At 44.5% G+C, this 23197-nt stretch overlaps 1 protein-coding gene across 6 annotated transcripts in view; it reads right to left on the bottom strand.

The window, feature by feature from the left end:
* Positions 1-10136: 10136 nt before the first annotated feature.
* Positions 10137-23197, bottom strand: part of SLC7A3 (solute carrier family 7 member 3) — a 111041-nt gene continuing 97980 nt past the window's right edge. For 3 of the 6 annotated variants that reach the window (XM_081808720.1, XM_081808721.1, XM_081808722.1), the window contains 11 exons: positions 14106-14505; positions 13470-13628; positions 13117-13294; positions 12802-12914; positions 12437-12659; positions 12140-12279; positions 11914-12016; positions 11524-11684; positions 11167-11333; positions 10677-10785; positions 10137-10539 (listed from right to left, as the gene is read on the bottom strand). In XM_081808720.1, coding sequence (XP_081664846.1) covers positions 10409-10539; positions 10677-10785; positions 11167-11333; positions 11524-11684; positions 11914-12016; positions 12140-12279; positions 12437-12659; positions 12802-12914; positions 13117-13294; positions 13470-13628; positions 14106-14475 — 1854 coding nt within the window. In that variant the 5' untranslated portion in view covers positions 14476-14505 and the 3' untranslated portion in view covers positions 10137-10408. Of the gene's footprint in view, positions 10540-10676; positions 10786-11166; positions 11334-11523; positions 11685-11913; positions 12017-12139; positions 12280-12436; positions 12660-12801; positions 12915-13116; positions 13295-13469; positions 13629-14105; positions 14506-15102; positions 15467-15510; positions 16329-23197 lie in introns of those variants that run through there. The other 3 variants (XM_031032590.2, XM_081808719.1, XM_006737479.3) reach the window with 3 other exon arrangements.

The following is a 23197-nucleotide window of genomic DNA, read 5'->3' as shown; positions in this document are numbered from 1 at the left end:
TAAATATGCCTCCAAATTCAGGGCTACTGAACTGTTACCACTGTATTGAATAAAAATATCAAAATATGCAGAAAAGGTGAAATAAAAAATAAAAGTGAATAAAAAATAAAGTATGAATATAAAATATGCAGAAAGGGTGAAACCCCTTATGTCATTGTATGGGTTTCTCCAGTGTTTTTGTTTTCATTCTAGATAGGCTCCCTGGATGTTACCAGTAAGGAAGAATTAAGAGACAGGAAATAAAGTAAAAGAAAGAAGAAGAAAGGAAATAATAAAGGAAGCAGGTGCATATTGAGGAGGATATGCAAGAATGACTAGTAAAATGCCATTAAATGGCACTCAACAGGCTGTAGATTTTCTTCCCTTACCCTGGCATAAACTACAAATTTTATTCTCCTGCTCTTTAACAAATTAATGCAGAAATGGTGAAAGAGATAAGCACATAAGGCAGCGGGTGAACAGCTTGGACTCTAAGGAGAGCTTATTAAAACTCTCATTAATATGGCTCAGTCTGTTGAGCATCCAACTTTTGGTTTCAGCTCGGGTCATGATCTCAGGGTCGTGATCTCAGGGTCAGGAGATCCAGCCCTGCACCAGGCTCTGCCCTCAGTGCAGAGTCAGCTTGAGATTCTCTCCCTCTCCCTCTTCCCCTCCCCACCTCTCTCTCTAATAAATAAAATCTTTTTTAAAAAGACTCTCATTAATAGAGTGAGTTAAAAGAGAGTAAGCCACCAAGAATGCAAATTAGTTAATAAGGTAGCATTACACCTTGTTAATAAAAAAAAGAAAAAAACACTTTCAGAAAAAATATGCAATTTTATAGCCAAGAAAATTCTAAAAACGCAAGGGATAATGGAGTAAGGGAGAGGGGCTTGCTTTACCAGGTATTAAAACTACTGTAAATAAAATTTATGGTAGGGGGGCCTGGGTGACTCAGTCGTTAAGCGTCTGCCTTCGGCTCAGGTCCTGGGATCGAGCCCCGCATGGGGCTCCCTGCTCAGCGGGAGCCTGCTTCTCCCTCTCCCACTCCCCCTGCTTGTGTTCCCCCTCTCGCTGTCTCTCTCTCTGTCAAATAAATAAATAAAATCTTAAAATAATTTTATGGTGATAGTGCAGACAGATAAATGGAACAAAATAAGAGTCCAGAAACAAATCCATATATATATATGGAAATGATTCAAGTCAGCAAGGAAGAGTTATTCAAGAAAAAGTATTGAAGCAACTGCATAGCCATTTTTTTTAGATTTTTATTTATTTATTTGAGAGAAAGGGAGAGCACAGAGGGAGAGAAGGAGAAACAGACTCTCGGCTGAGCAGAGAGCCAGATGTGGGGCTCCATCCCAGGACCCTGAGATCATGACTTGAGCTGAAGGCAGGAGCTTAACCGACTGAGCCACCCAGGCACCCCTGCATAGCCATTTTATTTTTTTCTAAGATTTTATTTATTTATTTGACAGAGAGAGACACAGCAAGAGAGGGAACACAAGCAGGGGGAGTGGGAGAGGGAGAAGCAGGCTTCCCACCGAGGAGGGAGCCCGATGCGGGGCTCCATCCCAGGACCCTGGGATCATGACCTGAGCCCAAGGCAGACGCTTAACGACTGAGCCACCCAGGCGCCCCTGCATAGCCATTTTAAAAAGTAAAATTAGACCCCTGCCTCACTTCATATACGAAAATAAATATGGGATTAATCAAAGATTAAATTGAATCAGAAAATTTCTCAAAGAAATTATGCGTGGATATTTTATAAACACAATGGCAAGATGTAAACATCATCCGAAAACCAGAATTATAAAGGGAAAATACTGAGTTTTACAACGTAAAAATTAATATCTTCTGAATGGCACTATAAGCAAGGTTGAAAGATAAACCACAGACTGGAGAAAGATTTTTTCAACATATGTAACTGATAAAGAATTAAGATCTTTTTTTTTAAGAGTTAACATATCTAACATAAAAAGAGCTCTTAAAAAAAAAAAGAGTTCCTACAATAAAAAAGACAAATACTCTAGCAAATAAATCAGCAAAGGACATTTACACAGGAAGAAATATAAATGGCCAATAATATATGAGAAGATATTCAACCCCTCCAACAATCAAAGAAATGAAAATTAATACAAGGTAAATTTAGGATGCCTGGGTGACTCAGTCGGTTAAGCGTCTGCCTTTGGCTCAGGTCACAATCCCAGGGTCCTGGGATCAAGTCCCGCATCAGGCTCCTTGCTCAGCGAGGAGCTTGCTTCTCCCTCTGCCTGCCACTCCCACTGCTTGTGCTAGCTCGCTCTCTCTCTCTCTCTAATAAATAAATAAAATCTTTTAAAAAAAATACAAGGTAAATTTTTTTCATTTATCAGATTGGCAAAGGTTCAAAAGATTAACAAAACCTCAAATTAGCAATATACACAAAACAGGCACTTCTGTGCACTATTGGTAGGAGTACAAATTATTGCACCTTTTCTGGAGGGCAGTTTGACAATATATATCAAAATCTTACATGTATGTACCCTGTTACCCAACAATTTGTCTTCTAGAAATTTTCCTAAAGAAGATATTGGAAAAATCTGCAAAGATAAACAGAAATGTTCACTGAAGCATTGTAAACCACTTAAATGTTCATCTAAAAAAAAAAAAAAAAAACTAAAAAAAAAAATAAATGTTCATCTAGTTAAATGTAGACCGGTTACAGAACTTAGGGTACATCAGTGCCATACAGTGGAGTACTTACTTATACAGCCTTTAAAAATATTGCTGTGGAAACAATCTAATGGTATAAAACGAGGGAAATGCCTATATGCTACTATTGAGCTTAAAAACGAAAACGTCAGGGGCGCCTGGGTGGCTCAGGCAGTTAAGCGTCTGCCTTCGGCTCAGGTCATGATCCCAGGGCCCTGGGATCGAGCCCCGCATCGGGCTCCCTGCTCGGCGGGGAGTCTGCTTCTCCCTCCCCCTGTGCTCTTGCGCTCTTGCTCACTCTCTCTCTCCCTCTCAAATAAATAACTAAAATCTTTAAAATAAAAGAAAAAGAAAAAGTCAGCAACTGCTCAAAAAGATGTAATTACATAGACTTGAGTGACTAAACAACTCTTGGGATGGTTTCCACCTGGGTATGAATGGCACAAATCATAGAAAGGAAGAAAGGAAGAAAAAAAGTTTACAGAGACGGTATACACGTCTGTAAAATTATATGCATATTTGAACAAAAATGTCTGGGGGAGTATTTATCAAAATGTTAACAATGTTTATCTTTTGAGTGGTGGGATCTGGGTGAATCTTTACTTTCTTTATATTTTAGTTTTTCAATTTCCTACAATGAACATATATTTTTATCATTGGGGGAAAAAGCAATTTTAACTTTTTTTTAAAGATTTTATTTATTTATTTGAGACAGAGAGAGAGATAGGGAGGGGCAGAGGGAGAGGGAGAAGCAGACTCCCTGATGAGCGTGGAGCCCGATGTGGGGCTCCATCCCAGGACCCTGAGATCATGTCCCGAGCCAAAGGCAGATGCTTAACCAACTGAGCCACCCAGGCGCCCCTTTTAACTTTTTTTTTAAAATAATCTTTTGAGTCATTTTATTTGTTTGTTTTTTTAAGTAATCTCTATGCCCAATGTGGAACTCGAACTCATGACCCCAAGATCAAGAGTCCCATGTTCTACCAACTGAGCCAGCCAGGTGCCCCAAGAAGCTATTTTCTTTTATTATTTTTTTTAAAGATTTTTATTTATTTATCTGACAGAGAGAGACACAGCGAGAGAGGGAACACAAGCAACGGGAGTGGGAGAGGGAGAAGCAGGCTTCCTGTGGAGCAAGGAGCCCGACGCGGGCCTCGATCCCAGGACCCTGGGATCATGACCTGAGCCGAAGGCAGACGCTTGAATGACTGAGCCACCCGGGCACCCCGAAGCTATTTTCATTAAAAAAAAAAAATCCAGGGGCGCCTGGGTGGCTCAGTTGTTTAAGCGACTGCCTTCGGCTCAGGTCATGATCCTGGAGTCCCGGGATCGAGTCCCGCATCGGGCTCCCTGCTCCGCGGGGAGTCTGCTTCTCCCTCTGACTCTCCCCCTCTCATGCTCTCTATCACTCTCTCTCTCAATAAATAAATAAAAATCTTTAAAAATAAATAAATAAATAAATAAAATAAAACCATCCCTTTAAAAAAAAAAAAATCCAGAGGAAGATGAGGGCATTTTTATCTGATGGGCATGTATTTTCTCAATAAAGTATGAGGCAAAGTCAACAGCTGAGAGTGGGAGGAAGAGACTTGAAGAATGTGAATAAAGTAAGAAAGAGTTGTTATAGAGAGGGGAATTGGAGAGGAAAAAAAGGTTCCTAGGTAGGGTGCCTGGGTGGCTCAGTTGGTTAAGCGACTGCCTTCGGCTCAGGTCATGATCCTGGAGTCCTGGGATCGAGTCCCACATCGGGCTCCCTGCTCAGCAAGGAGCTTGCTTCTCCCTCTGACCCTCCCCCCTCTCATGTGCTCTCTCTCTCTCATTCTCTCTGTCTCAAATAAATAAATAAAATCTTAAAAAAAAAAAAAAAGGTTCCTAGGTAGTGTTGAGGACCTAGTGAAGGCTGATGATCATTAAGCTGCCCAGGTTTAGGATTGCCTCTAAAAATCCTGAACTGCACAGGTGTGACATTTGGATTCCTCTGGTGGTGGGGTGTAGTACTCTGGAGTACTGCCTAGGGAGGTCAAGGTATTTGCAAGAGTCATAATGATAATAAATTCAGGAATTTAAGTGGGAAAGGGAGCAAGCCAAGATTGGCAGAAACCGATAAAGTAAGAGAAAGTGTATGTGGGAGGGGAGAATGAATTAGGGGATTCATGAGGTCAAAGAATTATTGTAGTGGGGTTACTTGAGCAAGTAAGCTGAGGAAGGTTGGGAAGTTGTGGACAGAGAACTTGATGTTTGAATTAGTGATTTCAGACGTGTACATTCTGGCAAGATCTAGAGTATAACCATGTGACTGGGTTGCTGAGGTGTAATTCATTGAACCGAATCACAGAACCACGCTCTTATCCACACACCTCCTTACCCTTCGATTGTAAGCCCTGAAATTTAATGGCCTTCAAGAGTCTGACTGGAATCTACCTTTCCTGCCTTATTTTTCCACTTCATCTCTTCAAAATCCTAGACTGTAGGCAAACCAAACTATAAACTTTTTCAACTTCTTGTCTTTATGCACAAGGTCCCCTCCTCCTGAAATGCTCTACCCTAGTTTCTGAAATTACACATTTTACCAATCCCTTATGCCCCAGGTTAAGAGCCTCAACCTCCATGAAGACTTCCCAGAAATCCCTGATAAAGAGTTTTCATGGTATTTCATGCATACCTCTCCTAGGACACTTATTAGGAGGACACTTATTATTTCCAACTTCGTGTCTCTGTACATATTTGAGCCAATTTTATCCCTGACTCCTTGAAAAGATTAAGATTAGACCATGCCTGGGGTGCCTGAGTGGCTCAGTCATTAAGCGTCTTCCTTCAGCTCAGGTCATGATCCCAGGGTCCTGGGATCGAGCCCCACATCGGGCTCCCTGCTCGGCGGGAAGCCTGCTTCTCCCTCTCCCACTCCCCCTGCTTGTGTTCCCTCTCTCGCTTTGTCTTTGTCAAATAAATAAAATCTTTAAAAAAAAAAAAAGATTAAGCCATGCCTAAAGCAATTTTCTACTCCATCTTCAAGCTTAGCATCCTAAGAGATTATTCACTAACTGCTTAAGTGTTTCTGAAGTGCAGTATGTAATAGTCCCCTCTCTTATCCACAGAGGATATGTTCCAAGACCCCCAGTAAATGCCTGAAACCACACATAGTACTAAACACTATATATACTGTTTTTTCCTATACATACATACATACCTATGATAAAGTTTATTTATAAATGAGGCACAATAAAAGATTAACAATAAGGAAATAGAAAAATTTTAACAATATATGTGAATGTGGCCTCTCTCAAAAGATCTTGTACTGTACTTACCCTTCTTCTTGTGATGATGCATGATAAAACGCCTACATAAGATGAAGTAAGGTGAATGACATAGGCGCTGTGATGTAGCATCAAGCTACCATTGACCTTCTGACTATACATCAGGACCATTGGCTTCCAGACCATGGTTGACTTGGGGTGGGCGGGGGGGACCTGAAACCATGGGAAGCTAAATGACATTTAAGGATTTTTTGGTACACAGCCAAACATTTTTTAACAGATATTTATTTTAATGTGTATTAGGGAAATACTTTGTTTTCCATGTATGATAGTGGTAAAATGTTTTCCTTTTAGGGTAAGTGTATTGGGGCACCTGGCTGGCTAAGTCAGAAGAGCGTGCGACTCTTGACCTTGGGGTCATGAGTTTGAGCCCCAGGTTGGGTATAGAGATTACTTCAATAAAACTTTATAAATAGGGGCGCCTGGGTGGCTCAGTCAGTTAAGCATCTGCCTTCAGCTCAGGTCATGATCCCAGGGTCCTGGGATGGAGCCCCATGTTGGGCTCTCTGCTCAGTGGGGAGCCTGCTTCTCCCTCTCTCTCTGCCTCTCCCCCTCTCTCTGCCTCTCCCCCCGCTCAAGCTTACGGGCAGGCTTTCTCCCGCCTCTCAAATAAATAAATAAAATCTTTAAAAATAAGTAAGTGTATTTAAGCTTTAAAAAGTGAGGGTTTTTTTAACATTACAGGAATTACACAAATAGAGAAAAATTCCTGAAGGTCTGAAGTCGGGGAAACATTGCACTGAATAAAAAAAGACTAGAAAACCAAATCAGAGAACTAGTCCATCCTTCATAAATGATTTATTTAAACAGTAGTACCAAAATGTATTCACTTTCTCCACTGACAATCTTCATTAAGCATAAAAATCCGATAGCCAAAAACCTCTCAACTCCCTTTGGCTGTTGGTTTGAAACTCTGTATCTGCTTCCTCACCCTCCATTTACTCAACCCACTGCAATATGGCTCCCACTCCCACCACCTGGCCAAACTACTCTTGAAAGGATCAATTACCTACTAACTGACAAAACCAATGAACCCTCTTCGGTCTTTATCTTAACTTGGCTCTCTAAGGCTGCATTTGGCATTGTTGACTGTTCCCGAAAAGTTCTTTCCTCCCTGGACTTTCACAACACTGTCCTGTCTCTTTAGTCATTCCTTCTTCATCTCTTGTGCTGAATCTTTCCCCTTCATCCCTTAAATGTTAAGAGTTCCCCCAATCTTTTACTGTTATGATGATTATAAAAGGAATGAAAAAAGTAAGGTTGGGGGTGCCTGGGTGGCTCAGTGGTTAAGCATTTGCCTTCGGCTCAGGTCATGGTCCCAGGGTCCTGGGATCGAGCCCCGCATCAGGCTCCCTGTTCAGCGGGGGGCCTGCTTCTCCCTCTCCCACTCCCCCTGCTTGTGTTCCCTGTCTCGCTGTCTCCCTCTGTCAAATAAGTAAATAAAATCTTTAAAAAAAGTAATGTTTGTATCTGGTTAGGAAAACTGTAAAAGTACGTAAGAAAAACCAGAGGTTAAGTTTCCTGTATATTTTTCCAGAAAAAATATTATATATAAATATATTCTCCTTTGTTCTTTCACACAAATGTTCTGCACCTTGAAGTTTTTGTTCCATTTTGGTTTGTTCCTACTTAATAGTGTATCTTGGAGAGCTTTCCATATCACCTCTTGGCACATATAATTCTTTTTTTTTACTGGCTCTATAAATATTCCACCAAATTAATGTATTGTAACTTAACTAGTTCCGGGCTGATGCACACTAGGTAGCTTCCAAGTTTTATTGTATTAAAATGTCACAGTAAATATCCTTATATAAGTGAAATTTTTAAAATTCCTAGAAGTGGAATTGTCAGATCAAAAGGAATGTTTTTAATTCTTGTATTATCAAATTACTCTCCACAAGAGTTACAACAATGTAAATCCCCATCATGCATAAGACTGTCTGTTTCCCCTCACTTTTGCCAACCCTAGTCATTGAACTTTGTTTTACGGGGGTGGGGGGGGTGGGGGGGGAGGCGGCACAGTGGCACCTGGCTGGCTCAGTCAGTAGAGTACTCAAGTCTTAATCTCAGGGTTGTGGGTTCAAGGCTCACGTTGGTGCAGAGATTACTTAAAACTAAAATCTTGAAAATTGTTTTGCTGGTCTATAAGGTAAGAACTGAGATCTCGTTGTTTGATTTGCATTTCTTTAATGAGTGAGGTTGAGTATCAGTATTTGTTGGTGTTACATATTTTTTCTGAAAACTATTTACATCCTTTATTCATTTATCAGGTTATTCATCTTACTGATTTCTAAGAGCTCTTTGTATATAAAGAAAATTATATAATTTATACTAGAGCTTTTTTAAGTAATCCCTAAGCCCAATGTGGGGCTCGAAATCACAAGCCCAAGATCAACTCACATGCTCTACCAACGAGCCAGCCAAGCGCCCCCCAAAATTTGCTTCACATACACGTGTGTGCTCTGAGTTGGTGGCCCCCAAATCTTTAACTCTAGCCTGGACTTCTAGCCTAGCTTCAAGTTCCAGTTGTTGATTACGTATCTTTACCTGTATGAAGCTAAATTCATGAATGTTTATCAATTAGCATATCTGGATCTGAATTCGTCTTTCCCCCCAATATGCTACTCCTCTTTTGCCATCTTGGCTACTAATCTGATCATCCAATCAGAAATTTCATGATCTAGGGCGCCTGGGTGGCTCAGTTGGTTAAGCGACTGCCTTCGGCTCAGGTCATGATCCCGGAGTCCTGGGATCGAGTCCCACATCAGGCTCCCGGCTCAGCGGGGAGCCTCCTTCTCCCTCTGACCCTATCCCCTCTCATGCTGTTTCTCTCTCTCTCTCTCTAATAAATAAAAAAAAAAATCTTTAAAAAAAAAAAAAGAAATTTCATGATCTAAGCCATCCACTTCTTTCTTACCTCCTACATCCAACTGACCAAGAACCCTGAAATATTTTACCCAAATGACCGCAATGTCCTCCTAACTAATTACTACTAGCAATGTCACAATGGTTAAATGGTGACTATTATCTCACTGCTCTAGCTTCCCCCAGCCTTTTCTGAAGCACCCTCCTTCCTGCCAGGCTAACAAATCCAACCATCTTCCTTCCTTAGAATCCTTCACTACCTGCCCGCCCCCAAATACACATGCACCATTTATAAAGATAACATCTGAATTCCTTGGTAGGATATACAAAGCCATTCGTGTGGTTCGTATGGTCTCTGTTGTATTTCACAACCCCACATAGGCTACCCTCCAGCCACACTAAACTACAGGCCATACCTCCAAATACAATATGGTTTTTCACACTCCGTGGCTTTGTGCACACTATTCACTGACAAACAAGCCCTCCCTTCAGTCCACGTCAGGAACACCTATTCAAGACTCAGGTCAAGCATGTCCTTCTTTGTGTTTCTGTGGCAATCAGCACTTACCCCTGCCCTGGTATTAAGTCACATTATTTCATGTGTACCTGCTTGTCTCCCCCTCCAGATTGTGAGTTCCTTGAGGGCAGGGACTAGAGGTTTTATTCATATTTGTATCCCTAGGGCCCGGCATGGGACCTAGCATTTTAATTTTAATAGGAGCTCCGCATAGGTGTGTTGAAAAAATGGACGAATGAACAGTTCTTGGTCTGAGCCAAGCTTTGAGCTCTGTTGCCTTACTACTTCTACAACCATCAGTATCTATATGTACTATATAGTCCTTTACCAAACCCCACTATCGTCCACCCCTCCTCCCAGCCGTGCCAAATACCCTAGCCAAAACCTCTGTTACCCAGGCAGTCACAAGAGTCTGGGTCTAGTCCAACTAGAAGGGGTGGAACACAAGACAATGGTCTCAGTGTAGGTCCTGACCAATGCCAGTGTTGAGATCAGAGTCCACCCCCAAATCCCAAAGACAAGTATTGCTGTCCTACTTATTCAGAAGCTAACCTTTAGTATAGCAAGAGGGAAACCTATCTCAAGATCATTCCTTTCAGTGTGACTAGACTTAACAAGCGGCCACGCCACCTTCCTCAAACCCTGAGCCAACAAGGAACACACACAGGCACAAAAGAGACTTTTGCGGCGACAGGAGCAAACACAAGACACGTATCTGAAGCTCTCCACACTGCAAGTCAGGCCCCACATCATCTCTAGCAAGCAAAGAACAAGACATGGTTTCTTTTTCTAGTGTCTTTTTAATAATAATTTTGTAAAAGCCAGTAAGCAGCTACAGACAAATTGAAAAGGAGACCACCAAAAATAAAAAATAAAAAGATGAGAAACAGCAAAGACACATCCTTCACTCCACAATAAATACAGAGCTCTATTAGTGGTCCCCCACCCACATCCCGTGGGAGCCCTGGCTTCCCAGTGTGCTCAAGGGTACTCTCCATTATTGTGCAGGGGGACCAGACAGCATTCAGTTGTGATGATGTCAAATCGAATGTGTACAGGCACTGCTGAGATCAAGGTCTACAGTTTTGGCCCTAGACTTGAGTGGGGCTTGGTCATTCTTAACCTCTTCCAGGCTGTGCTGGATCCCATAGCCGAAGTAGATAGCAAACCCTAGTGGGGAAAGGTAGCTGTGAGGTAGGGAACAGTGACCTATAAAGGCTTCTTAGGTCTCCCTACATTGAGACCAAGAGGAAAAAGAACTGGGGTAGGACACCTGAGAGGACTACTCTTCCCAAGTGGATACCTACCAATCAGCATCCAGACCCCAAATCGGGCCCAGGTGCCCGCTGTCATCTGCATCATAAGGTAAACATTCACAAAGATGCTCATTAGTGGGAGGAGAGGCAAAGCAGGTACCTGGGAACAAAGCAAAACCTTCTTTGTATATACCATGAGGTGACCTAGAAAGAGATCCTATACCATGAGGTGACCTAGAAAGAGATCCCTAACCTACTGAGGCCAGGAAAGGAAGGGTCCAATTCCTACTCATCTTGTATATTTCAATGCCCACACATTTAATGTGCCTCATAGAGGACAGGACTCCAAGGATACACAGTTGGGGGAAACAGAACTGGAAAGGAACTATGGAGGGTGAGAGAAGTCTTTGGCCTAGGTATCTCCTGTATCTTTCCTTCCTTGTCCAATTAAAGAATATTTATGAACCTTATTAGACCACCAGGCATCTGGAGCCCATTCTTCTGAGATGGGTGGGTAGGTGGAAAGAAAGAGGTCATTTACCTTAAAGTGCAGGGGAGTGGAACTCTGTGGCTGTCTCCAGATGACCCCAGTGATCCCAGTAATGAGCATCAGGAGCAGCACAACCACTGCAGTCCACACTGGGTCTCCGGAAAGCAGTGGGACGGGCCACTGGGCCAATACCAGGCAAAGAAGAGTGAGCAGCAGAGCTTCAAGGGTCAAGTTGAGAAACATCAAAACCAACTCTTGAGACCAGCATGTGAAGACACCAGGCACCCCATTCAAGGAAGGTCATGCTCTCTCTAGTTCATCCTCAGCCACCAAATGCCACACACACACACACACCCCGGTCATGCTGACCTCAAAACCACCACCCTAGAGAAAAATTCCATTGCTCACCAACCAACGAGGAACACACATAGACAACTTGGCCAGACAGTGGAGTGGGGACAGAGTTGAGAGGACAGAATAGTCCCTGTAGGGTCAGTTTCTCTGCTTTGGCGATCTTCTCCTCCTGCAGCTCTACCTCATCCTCCTCATTCTTCAGCTCAGGCTGATACCTGAGGCAAGAGTAAGAAGGCAGGATTAACAACAACCCTTAACCACTTCAGCATCTTCTCCCAAGCAGCTTAACCTCCCTACGAGCTTTTTTCGGCGGGGTGGGCTGTCCATGTTCCTCCAGGAGAGTCAGGATTAAGGCAGGCGGAGGAAGAAGGGAGAAGAGATCCCCGTCCTTCCTCACCCAAGAACAAAAAAACCCCCAATCCTAGTTTACCAAGGGAGTCTCACCTGAGGATGAGAACACAAATAGCCACCAGAGAGTAAGCAAGCAGGGTCCCAATTGACATGAGGTCCACAAGATCGGTGAGTTCAAAGAGGAATGCCATGAATGCTGAAATTGATGGGCAGAAAACAAGAAATGAGGGAAGGGAAGAGCAAATTTAAGGGAATTGGTGAAACAACTTGGGGAAGGGCAAAGACGGGGGGGGGTTGTTGTTGTTGTTGTTGTTTTTACCTGCAATAATGCCAGAGACCACAGTGGCCACGATGGGGGTGTGTGTGCCCGTGTGGACCCTGGCAAGGACACGGAACAGGAGGCCGTCCTCTGCCATCGCATAGATCACCCGAGGCATGGGGAACATAGAGCCCAAGAGGCTGGAGAGAGGAATGGCCGGAGCGGCATGAGTTCACTGCAGTCTCTGTTCCCACACAGCCTTCTCCTCACAGCCCTTTTAAGGGGGTATTCGCCAAGCACTGAACGCTAAAGCCAAAGACCCCGACGGCAGAGGAGAACAAACGTTCGGCCACTGACCTGGTAGAAAGCGCACAGAGGGATCCAACAGCCACAACATAGCGGGCAGGAGCCCATCCAGTATAGAGAAATGCCTCAGGCAGGGGACTCTCGGGTTGAAGCTGGTAGTAAGGCATCATAAGCGTAAGTGCCGAAGAGACACCAAAATATGCCAAAAAGCAGACGAACAGTGAAATCACAATGCCCACAGGGATGGAACGCTGGGGATTCTGGGCTTCCTCACCTGCAGGAAGGGGCACAAGTTTCTGATCAGGGAAGCAGGCCCGGTCCTCTACTCCCTCCCCACCCCCCGCCAATGTGCATGCCACCTGAGCATACACTGTACCCCAGCGCCCCCACCCCCAGAACCAGAGTGACTGTGTTACCAGTGGTAGCAATACAGTCGAAACCAACAAATGCATAGAAACAAGTAGCTGCTCCACGGAGAACCCCCTCGAAGCCGAAAGGCACAAATCCTCCAGAGCCCAGAGGGCCCAAGCTAAAGTGGAAGAAAAGGGATGGAAAAGGTGTGTTCAGCCACCTCTGGGCCTTTTCTCTAATGCCAAACCACTCAGCCGGGTCTTTGAGACCTCAACTCCCATTCCTCCTCCCCAACCCAATCCTGAAGCCCTTAGCATGGATCCCCCTTGGCTCCCCATCATGCTCCCAGCTCTGCAGCTCCTCAGAGTGAATCTCCTGACCTGTCGGTGTCATTGAGTCCAGCCATGGTCAGTTTGTAGTCCTCTTCTGTGAGTTTCCAATTGTGCAGGTCCCCCTTAATGAAGCCAGAGATGATGACAAAACCGAGAACCAAAAGGTTCACCACTGTGAACACTTTGGTAACCAGGGCTGACTCACTAGCCCCCAGAGCCAGCAATCCTGTGGGAAAGAAGCAGTCAGGACTCAGAAAAGTCCTCAGTCCTCGCTTTGTTTCCCGCCTCTGCGCACACCTTTCCTGCCCAGCTTCTCTTCTTTCTCACCATTATCACCTCCCCTCTCAGGCTTGGTCCCTCCTAGCCCTGCCCCCATCAGTTAGCCCTGTGTCTTCCCTCACCGGTGAGCAACAACACAAGGCCCAGAGCAAAGAAGTCTGGATATTCTGCAAGGACATGGGGAACATGCAGTGAGATGCTCCCCTGCAGGGTCTGTGAGATGCGGTTCCCAATCAGGTTGTCAAATGCCGAGCTCCAGGCCCGGGCTACACTAGCTGTACCTGGGGGAGCAGAGGGAGAAACACGGGGTCAAGTTTCCTTCTCCCCTTCTCCCCTCCTCCCTCCTCCCTCCTCCCTCCCCGGACACCAGTCACACAAATAATCCCTGCTGTTTTCACCTATTCTTACATTTTTTTTTTTTTTTAAGTAGGCTCTACACCCAACCTGGGGCTTGAACTCACAACCCAAAGAGCAGGAGTCAGCATGCTCCACCAACTGAGCCAGCCAGGTGGCCCTAGTCTTACTTTTTAAAAACCAAAACGAGTCCATTTAGGACCCCAGGACAGAGATAAGTAGAAAATGAACAATTTCTCCACACCTTCAACCCTCCCAGCCAGCCCCCCAACACACACACATTTAGGGGTACTGAAGTCTTGTGAATGTTGAAGAATTTATCGCTTCACCATCGCGCCCAGACTTTCGGACTCAAAGCCCCTTCACTGGCTGCGCACAGTTCCCTCCCTGCCCCAACATCTCACCTATAACATAGGAGAGGATGAGGTTCCAGCCAGTGGTGAAGGCCCAGAGCTCACCCACTGTGACATAGCTGTAGAGATACGCAGACCCAGAACGGGGAACTCGGGCACCAAACTCCGCATAGCACAGTCCAGCCAACACAGAAGATAGAGCGGCCACCAAAAAGCAGATCACAATGGATGGTCCTGCTTTATCTTTGGCCACCTCACCAGCTAGGACATACACACCTGCACCCAAGGTGCTGCCCACACCCAGGGCCACTAAATCCAGGGTGCTCAGGCATCTGGCAAGGCGACTGTCTGCCATGCCTGGCTCCAGCGCACGTCTGCGTACCAGCTTTTGACCAAATCTGCGAAGTGCCCGCCACAGCATTCTAGCTGGAATTGCAGAGGATTCAAAGATCTGGTGAAAAACAAGACAAAAAGCCCTTCAATAGGGCTAATTATCCCTAAGCTCTAAGAGTGCATGACAATACCCACCCCACCAAGCAAAGGAGCAATGGGGGGAGGGGGAGGATATTGAAGGGACAAAGGCAAGTGTCTTCCTCTAACCTCAGTTTCTTCCTTAACAAGGAGGAGTAACAGTACCTCACAGGTTTGTAGAAGAACTAAATGCAGAAAAGACATGTGAAAGCCCCTATGGTACAGTAGCCGGGCACCCCGGGAGCGCTCAGTCAGCATCAGTCTCTCTCTCTCTCTCTCTGACGGGGAAACTAGGGTTTATCCTAGACCCCAACCCAGGAACCGTGGAACCTAATCTGGGTCCGTTCCCCGGCCTGTAGCTCCTTGGGAATTAAACAGAACTCACCCCAGGAGCGGCCCGCAACTCTGGGCAGAAGCCCCTTCTCGCATCCACTACCCATGTTCCTTTTCAGTGCTTGCCCGAAGGGCTACTTCATAGGCAAGGTTACTAGATTGCCCGGAGGGAGGGGCGGGGGGGGGAACCGACCTCCCCCTGCAGATCAAAAGTGAGCACCGACTCAATTCCATCCCTACTCACCCAGCCCACACCGCGTCAATGGTGCTACTGTCGCCCAGGGGAGTAAGCGAATGTTCTCCCACTTCCTCCCGCCCTGCTAGGCTGACCCGCAAGAATCAACAGTGGGGCGGGGCTTCGACATCTAAAGATTTGGAGATGCACCCCGAGAGGGGCCCCAGGGCAGCCCGAAATTGCTTGCAACAGAGAGGGGTTCCACCCTATGCCCCCCAACTCGGCTCCCGGATTCATCTAGAAACGGTCCGGGGCTGAGGTGGAGACGGGAGCCTTGGCTCCTGGGGCCGGGGTCTCGCCCAGCAACAGGTCACGGCCGCGTTGATGCAACTGCACGCTCTGGTTGCCAGAGAATCCTAGGTATGCCCAGACCCTCGCCGTCCCCTTCCGACACACGTGTCGGCCCCCAAGGCTTACCGGAGAGCTGTTGCAAGCCCAGGGAGAGGAGTCTCAGATTGGGTTGGGTGAGGCTGAGTTGAGCCGAGTTGGGTTGGGGCTACCCACTTCGCTGCTCAGGCTTCAAAGCTGCGGCTTGGGGTCGTTGCGCGCCAAGCGCCCCCCCCTTATATATACGGGGAGGCGGAGTCGGTAACGTCATGGAATCCCACCCCCAATCCCCCCTACACCACCTAGACACACAGACACACGCACTCTCTCTCTGTCTCTCTCTCTCTCATTCACTCATTCCTCGGCTTTGCAAAAAGGATTGCGTGCAGCCTGAGATTGCTTCCCACTTGCAACAGCCAGCCCGGCGTGGCAAGGAGCAAGAATCTAGCAGGGAAGGTGGGGAGAGGATGCCCTTTTCCCATTCTCCGAGCTTATAGTCAGAGCCGGACAATGAGAGGCTTCTTGGCCGGAGACCCCATGGGATTTTCTACCTTTGTGCCTTAATGGTCAGAATCTGTGATTGGCAGCAGTGGGGGAGGGGAGCGAAGTGGAGGAGGAAACGGCACAGGAAGTCTCCAACTCACTCTCCCTCAGTCTTCCTTAGCTTGCTTTTCTGCACGAGGTTCCCGAACCCCTGAAATCTTTCCCAAGGACCATACCAGATTATGGACAGCCATCTGACTCCAGTCCCTCGGCTCTCACCCTCAACTGTGGGTATTTCAGTTGCAGTCAGCAAGAGAATGGAAGATGATTTCAGCCACCACAGATAATTAATCCCATCTAGATTTTTAGGCCCCAGTCTCTCCATAGTATATTTCTAGTTAAACTATTAAATATGAAACTGTAATGATAACTGAATTCTTGGAGGAGGCGGTGTGTTTAATTCCGTTTTCCTGATGAGTAAGTTGAGGCTGGGAGGCATGACTTGCCTGATACCACAACATAATCATTTGTTGACCATCTTACTGATAAACCTGCCCTATTGGACTTCAATGCCCGCCTCCTATAGGTACCATGCCTCATTTAAATGCACAAGGAGAGGGGCGCCTGGGTGGCTCAGTCAGTTAAGCCCCAGACTCTGCTTTCCGCTCTGGTCCTGATCTTGGGGTCCTGGGATTGAGCCCCACGCGGGGCTTTGTGCTCAGCGTGGAGTTTGCTTGTCCCTCTCCCTCTGCTCCTCCCCCCTCTCAATCTCTCTCAAATAAATAAGTAAATAAATAAATAAAATCTAATAAATAAATGCACAAGAAGAGGAGGCGTGACAGCAAGCAAAACCAAACAGGGAGAAGCACCAGCACTGGGATCCGCCCTTTTAGGCTAGGAGTTTCTGGGAAACAGAAAAGGAGCTAAAGAATCCGAGAATGGTCACACTGGGTGTCAAACCCATAATCCCATCAACCCAATCAGTTCTTCTTTTTTTTTTTTTAACATATTTTATTTATTTATTTGAGAGAGAGAGAGATGGCGAGAGAAAGCACGAGCAGGGGGAAGGGGCCAAGGGAGAAGCAGATTCCCCGCTGAGCGGGGAGCTCTAGGTGGGGCTGGATCCCACGACACTGGGACCATTACTTGAGCCGAAGGCAGCCGCTTAAACAACTGAGCCACCCAGGCACCCCCAACCCAATCAGTTCGTAATCATAATGGAGCAACAGGGTTGTGAAGGTGTGTTTCTCCTCCATCAAGACATCTAAGGTATTAAAAATGGACCCGAGGGCGTATTAAAGGGCATATATTACCCAAAGGTGTAAGGTATTAAAAATGGATCCCAGAGTCCCAGGATCAAGTCCCACAGGAGATTCCCTCCTCAGCGGGGAGTCTGCTTCTCCCTCTGACCCTCCCCCTCTCATGCTCTCTCTCTCACTCCCTCTCTCAAATAAAATCTAAAAAAAAGAACCAAAGTTTAAAATAAATAAATAAATAAATAAATAAATAAATAAATAAATAAATAAAAATGGACCCAAATCTCCTTGTTTCCTTTAAATCATCCATTATGAGTGTATCACCCATGAATCTGACTAAAATCTAAATCCTTTTAGAAGCAATTGGTGTTTCCTGTTAGCTAGAGTTCCATTTTAGAGTTCCATAAGTATTTACTGAGCACTGACTCTGTATAGCAGCTAGTATAGCAATGAAGAGATTACAAAGGAAACACAAAATAAAATCCTTGGCTTCCTAATCTTAAAAATCTAGTTAGGGAGTAGACGCCTGGCTGGCTTAGTCAGTAGAGCATGTGACTCTTGTTTCCCGGGTTGTGAGTTTGAGGCCTACATTAGAGATTACTTTAAAGAATAAAATCTTAAAAAATATCTAGTTAGAGAAAGACAAAAACACACACAATTCAATTAAAACAGTAATACACTGGGGCGCCTGGGTGGCTCAGTCAGTTGAGCGGTTGAGCGACTGACTGCCTCTTGATTTCAGCTCAGGTCATGATCTCAGGGTCCTAGGATCCAGCCCCCGCATAGGGCTCCGTGGTCAGTGCAGTCTGCTTGTCCCTCTCCCTCCCCTTCTACTCCTCCCCCTCATCGCTCTCTCTTTAAAATAAATATATATTTTGGGGGGTGCCTGGGTGGCTCAGTTGTTAAGCATCTGCCTTCGGCTCAGGTCATGTTCCCAGGGTCCTGGGGTCAAGCCCCGCATCGGGCTCCCCGCTCGGCAGATAGCCTGCTTCTCCCTCTCCAGCTCCCCCTGTTTGTGTTCCCTCTCTTGCTGTGTCTCTCTCTGTCAAATAAATAAATAAAAAATCTTTAAATAAATAAAATAAAATAAATATATATTTTTAAAAATAGTATTACATAGTGGTTGGGAGTGCAGTCTTTGGAGTTAGACCTAGGTCAAATTCCCAGCTCATCCACTGTGGCCTTGAGCAAATTATCTAAAATCTCTGAGCCTCAGTTTCTGGATATAATATACACATTTCACAGGGTTGTCGTGATGCTTAGGTGAAATTATAAAGTCAGCTCTTCCTGCCTGGCACATGGGAAGTGTTCAATGAAAACTTGGCACATATTTATAATAATATATTAGTGTTTATGATAATCACTTGGTTGCTTACATTAGCTGCCTGATTCTATTACGAGATTGACAAACTGGTGTTTTAAATATTGAGGAACAGGCCATCAGTACAGACTGGAATATATAAAGAAGACCTCTTAGTTTGTAAGGGGTTAAGAAGAGGTTGGCGGGGGGGGGTGCCTGGGTGGCTCAGTTGGTTAAGTGTCTGCCTTTGGCTCAGGTCATGATGCTGGAGTCCAGGTATAGAACCCCATGTCGTGCTCCCTGCTCAGTGGGGAGTCTGCTTCTCCCTCTCCCTCTGCCCCTCCCCCTGCTCCATTTCTCTCTCTCAAATAAATAAATAAAATCTTTAAAAAAAAAATAATAGGTTGGCAGAGAACTTAAGCTGAGCCTCGAAGGATGAAGGGTGGATGAACTCTGGACCTACAAAGAGGCATGAAGTAGTCCGGGGCCCATGAAGAGACGAGCTTAGCCAAGTGTAATGTTAAGTAGCAGTGGAAGATAAGACTGGGTAATAGACTGCTCCCTCTTGGAGTAATGAGTGTCACAAATTTATTGCCCAGTAAGTAAATAGTAATTCTCATCTTTGGTCATAAACTCACACTGAAGTCGAACAGTGGACTAAATAGGTTACTCAATTATTCAATAAAAATTTGGTCAATGACTTAGAAGCATCAGGAGGTGCCCTCCAATTCTAGCATTCTCAGATTTTGTGAACAACTATCCCCATTGACCTACCCATCCCTTTCACAAATTTGTAGAATTCAACCATATTTCCTTCCTCAGCTTTTATTTTTCCAGAAGTTCCATGGTGTCCTCAATCATTATGGACTTCCTCCAAGTTCAATATCTCTTTCTTGTGGTACAATGGTCATGTGAAAAAAACTTATTTTTTTTTAAAGTAAGCTCTACACCCAACATAGGGCTTAAACTCACCATCCTGAGATCGAGAGTCACATGCTTCCCTGACTGAGCCAGCTGGATGCCCCCAAACACTAAAGTTATTATTTGTTTTCATTATAAAACAACTTAACATTAATGAAAACTGCAAAAAAGTCACCCATAGTTCCCAACAAGCCAACTATTTGTGTTTCTGCATGTTCTCTTATGGTCTTTGTCTGGTATTCAATTATCATATAATTTTGCATTCTCTTTTTTTGAGGATCAAATATTTTTTCAAATTAGTACTTCTGTTCAAAATTATTGTTGTTGGTAGTTGCATAATATTACATAGTACTGGGGCACCTGGGTGGCACCTGGGTGGCTCAGTCGGTTGAGCATCCAACTCTTGGTTTTGGCTCAGGTCAAGATCTCAGGGTGGTAAGGGCAACCCTGTTGGGACCCCTCTCACTCTTGACAGCTTTTTCTGTATCTTCATTTAATAAACTTCTATCGCTTTACTCACTCAAAAAAAAAAAAAAAAGATCTCAGGGTGGTAAGATCAAGCCTGGCCTCAGGCTCTGTGTTCAGCAGGGAGCCTACCTGAGATTCTCTCTCCCCCTCTCCCTCTGCCCCTCCCACCCTTGCATGCGTGTGCACTCTCTCTCAAATAAATAAATAAATCTTTTAAAAAAATATTCCATAGCACTGATGGCAACATTATTTATTTAACCATTTAAACATTTATTCAGGTTGTTTCCAGTTTTCCTTTATTCTACGAAACACCTTCGTTAACACAATGACTCAAAAAAAAAAACCAAAACCCACAATGTCTCTATTTACTAGAATTACTTTCTTAGGCTTCATTCCCAGGAGTGTGATTATTGAGTCAAAGATAATGAAGATATTTATAAACTTTGATACTTGTTACAGTGCTTCACTAAAGGAAATTTTTTTAAATCAATTTACAGTGCTATCTGTCATGTTAGAGTAAACCAGCTTTACCGCAATTTCCACAGCATAGCTATCATTGTTTAAAGTTATTTGCTAATAAAATAAAAGTAGAAATTCATTGTTTATAATTAATAAACAGTTCAATAAATGTTCACAAAATGAACACACATATAACGGCTCCACATCAAGAAACAAAACATTATCAGTGCCGGAGAAATCTGCATCATGCTTCCTTCCAATTACTACTCCCCCACTCCTAACAAGAGTAACCTCTGTCCTGACTTCTAAGAGCATAGACTTTTTTTTAACCTGTTTCTGCCCCTTATGTAAATGTAATCATACAGTATAAACTCTTTTGTTGAGATAAAATTCATATACCATAAAATTCACCTTTATTTATTTTTTATTTTTTTATTTTTTTATTTTTTTTTAAAGATTTTATTTATTTATTTGAGACAGAGAGAATGAGAGACAGAGAGCATGAGAGGGAGGAGGGTCAGAGGGAGAAGCAGACTCCCTGCCGAGCAGGGAGCCCGATGCGGGACTCGATCCCGGGACTCCAGGATCGTGACCTGAGCCGAAGGCAGTCACTTAACCAACTGAGCCACCCAGGCGCCCCAAAAATTCACCTTTTTTTAAAAAAGATTTTATTTCTTTATTTGTCAGAGAGAGAGAGCACAAGCAGGGGGAGCAGCAGGGGCAGAGGGAGAAGCAGGCTCTCTGCTGAGCAAGGAGCCCGATGTGGGCCTTGATCCCAGGATCTTGGGATCATGACCTGAGCCAGAGGCAGATGCTTAACCGACTGAGCCACCCAGGCATCCCTAAAATTCACCCCTTAAAAGTATACAATTCAGGGGTGCCTGGGTGGCTCAGTCGGTTAAGCATCCGACTCTTGATTTTGGTTCAGGTCATGATCTCAGGGTCCTGAGACTGAACCCTGAGTCACAATCCATGCTGGGCATGAAGCCTGCTTAAGATTCTCCCTCTCCCTTTGCCCCTCCCCCCTCTAAAAAATAAAATAATAAAGTATACAATTCAGTAGTTTTTAGTATAATCAGAGTTGTGCATCTGTCATTACAATCAATTTTAGAACATTTTCATCATCCCACAAAAAAACCCTTTTCCTATTCCCAGTCATTCCCCATTTCCTACCAACCTACCAACCCCCTCACCCCATCCCTAGGCAACCATGATTCTACTTTCAGTCTCTATAATTTGCCCATTCTGGACATTTCACATAAATGGAATCATACAGTATGTGGTCTTTTGTGAACCAAATTCTTTCATTTACCATAATGTTTTAAAGGTTCATCCACGTTGTACCATATATAAATATTCCATTCTTTTTTATTGCCAATTAATGTTTCATTGTATGGAAATACCACATTTTATTTATCTATTCATTAACCAATAGATGTCTGGGTTGTTTCTATGTATTTTGGCTCTATGAATAATGCTGCTATGAACATCAGTGTACAAGTTTTTCTTTTATTTTAAGATTTTATCTATTTAGGGGCGCCTGGGTGGCTCAGTTGGTTAAGTGACTGCCTTCGGCTCAGGTCATGATCCTAGAGTCCCGGGATCGAGTCCCGCATCAGGCTCCCTGCTCAGCGGGAAGTCTGCTTCTCCCTCTGACCCTCCCCCCTCTCATGCTCTCTCTCTCTATCTCATTCTCTCTCTCAAATAAATAGATAAAATCTTTAAAAAAAAAAGATTTTATCTATTTATTTGACAGAGAGAGAGAGAGAGAAAGGAGGGCACAAGTGGGGGGGGAGGCGGGCAGCAGGCAGAGGGAGAAGCAGTCTCCCCACTGAGCAAGGAGCCAACACAGGACTTGATCCCAGGACCCTGGGATCATGACCTGAGCCAAAAGCAGACACTTAACTGAATGAGCCACCCATGCATCCCAGTGTACAAGTTTTTCTGTGGACATGTTTTAAATTCTTTAGAGTACATACCTAGGAGTGGAACTGCTGGATCATATGGTAACTCTATATTTAACATTTTGAGGAACTAATGGACTGTTTTCTACAAGGGCTATGCCACTTTACATTCCCACGAGCAGTGTATGAATGTTCTAATTACTCCACATTCTCACCAACACTTGTTATAAGCCATCTTTTTAAAAAAATTTTAAAGATTTTATTTATTTATTTGAGAGACACAGAGAGAGAGAGCACATGAGGGGCAGAGGGACAAGCAGACATCCTGCTGAGTGGGGAGCTCGATTTGGGGCTCGATCCTAGGACCCTGAGATCATGACCTGAGCTGAAGTCAGACATCTAACCAACTGAACCACCCAGGTGCCCCATAACATTTTTTTTTAAGATTTGATTTATTCATTTGAGAGGGAGAGAGAGACAGAGAGACAAAGAGAGTACAAACAGGGGGAGAGCAGAGGGAGAGGGAGAAGCAGACTCCCAGCTGAGCAGGGAGCCTGATGTGGGGCTCGATCCCAGGACCTGGAGATCATGACCCGAGCCAAAAGCAGGCACTTAACCATCTGAGCCACCCAGGTGCCCCAGCCATCTTTTTAATCAGAGCCAACCTAGTAAGTGTGAAGTGATATCTTATTGTGTTTTGATTTGCATTTCCCTAATGACTAATGATGTTGAGCATCTTCCCATGTGCTTATTGGCTATTTAGATATCTTATTTGGAGAAAAATCTATTCAAATACTTTGCCCAATTTTAATTGGGTTGTCTTTTTATTGTTAAGTTTTAAAGATTTTTTTTTTTTTTTAATTTTTTTTTTATTCTTATGTTAATCCCCATACATTACATCATTAGTTCTAGATGAAGTGTTCCATGATTCATTGTTCGTGCACAACACCCAGTGCTCCATGCAGAACGTGCCCGCCTCAATACCC

This window comes from Leptonychotes weddellii, chromosome X (genome assembly GCF_054177405.1).
Source record: "Leptonychotes weddellii isolate Sample4059 chromosome X, ASM5417740v2, whole genome shotgun sequence".
NCBI lineage: Eukaryota > Metazoa > Chordata > Mammalia > Carnivora > Phocidae > Leptonychotes > Leptonychotes weddellii.
This window is presented reverse-complemented; position numbering and strand designations above follow the sequence as displayed.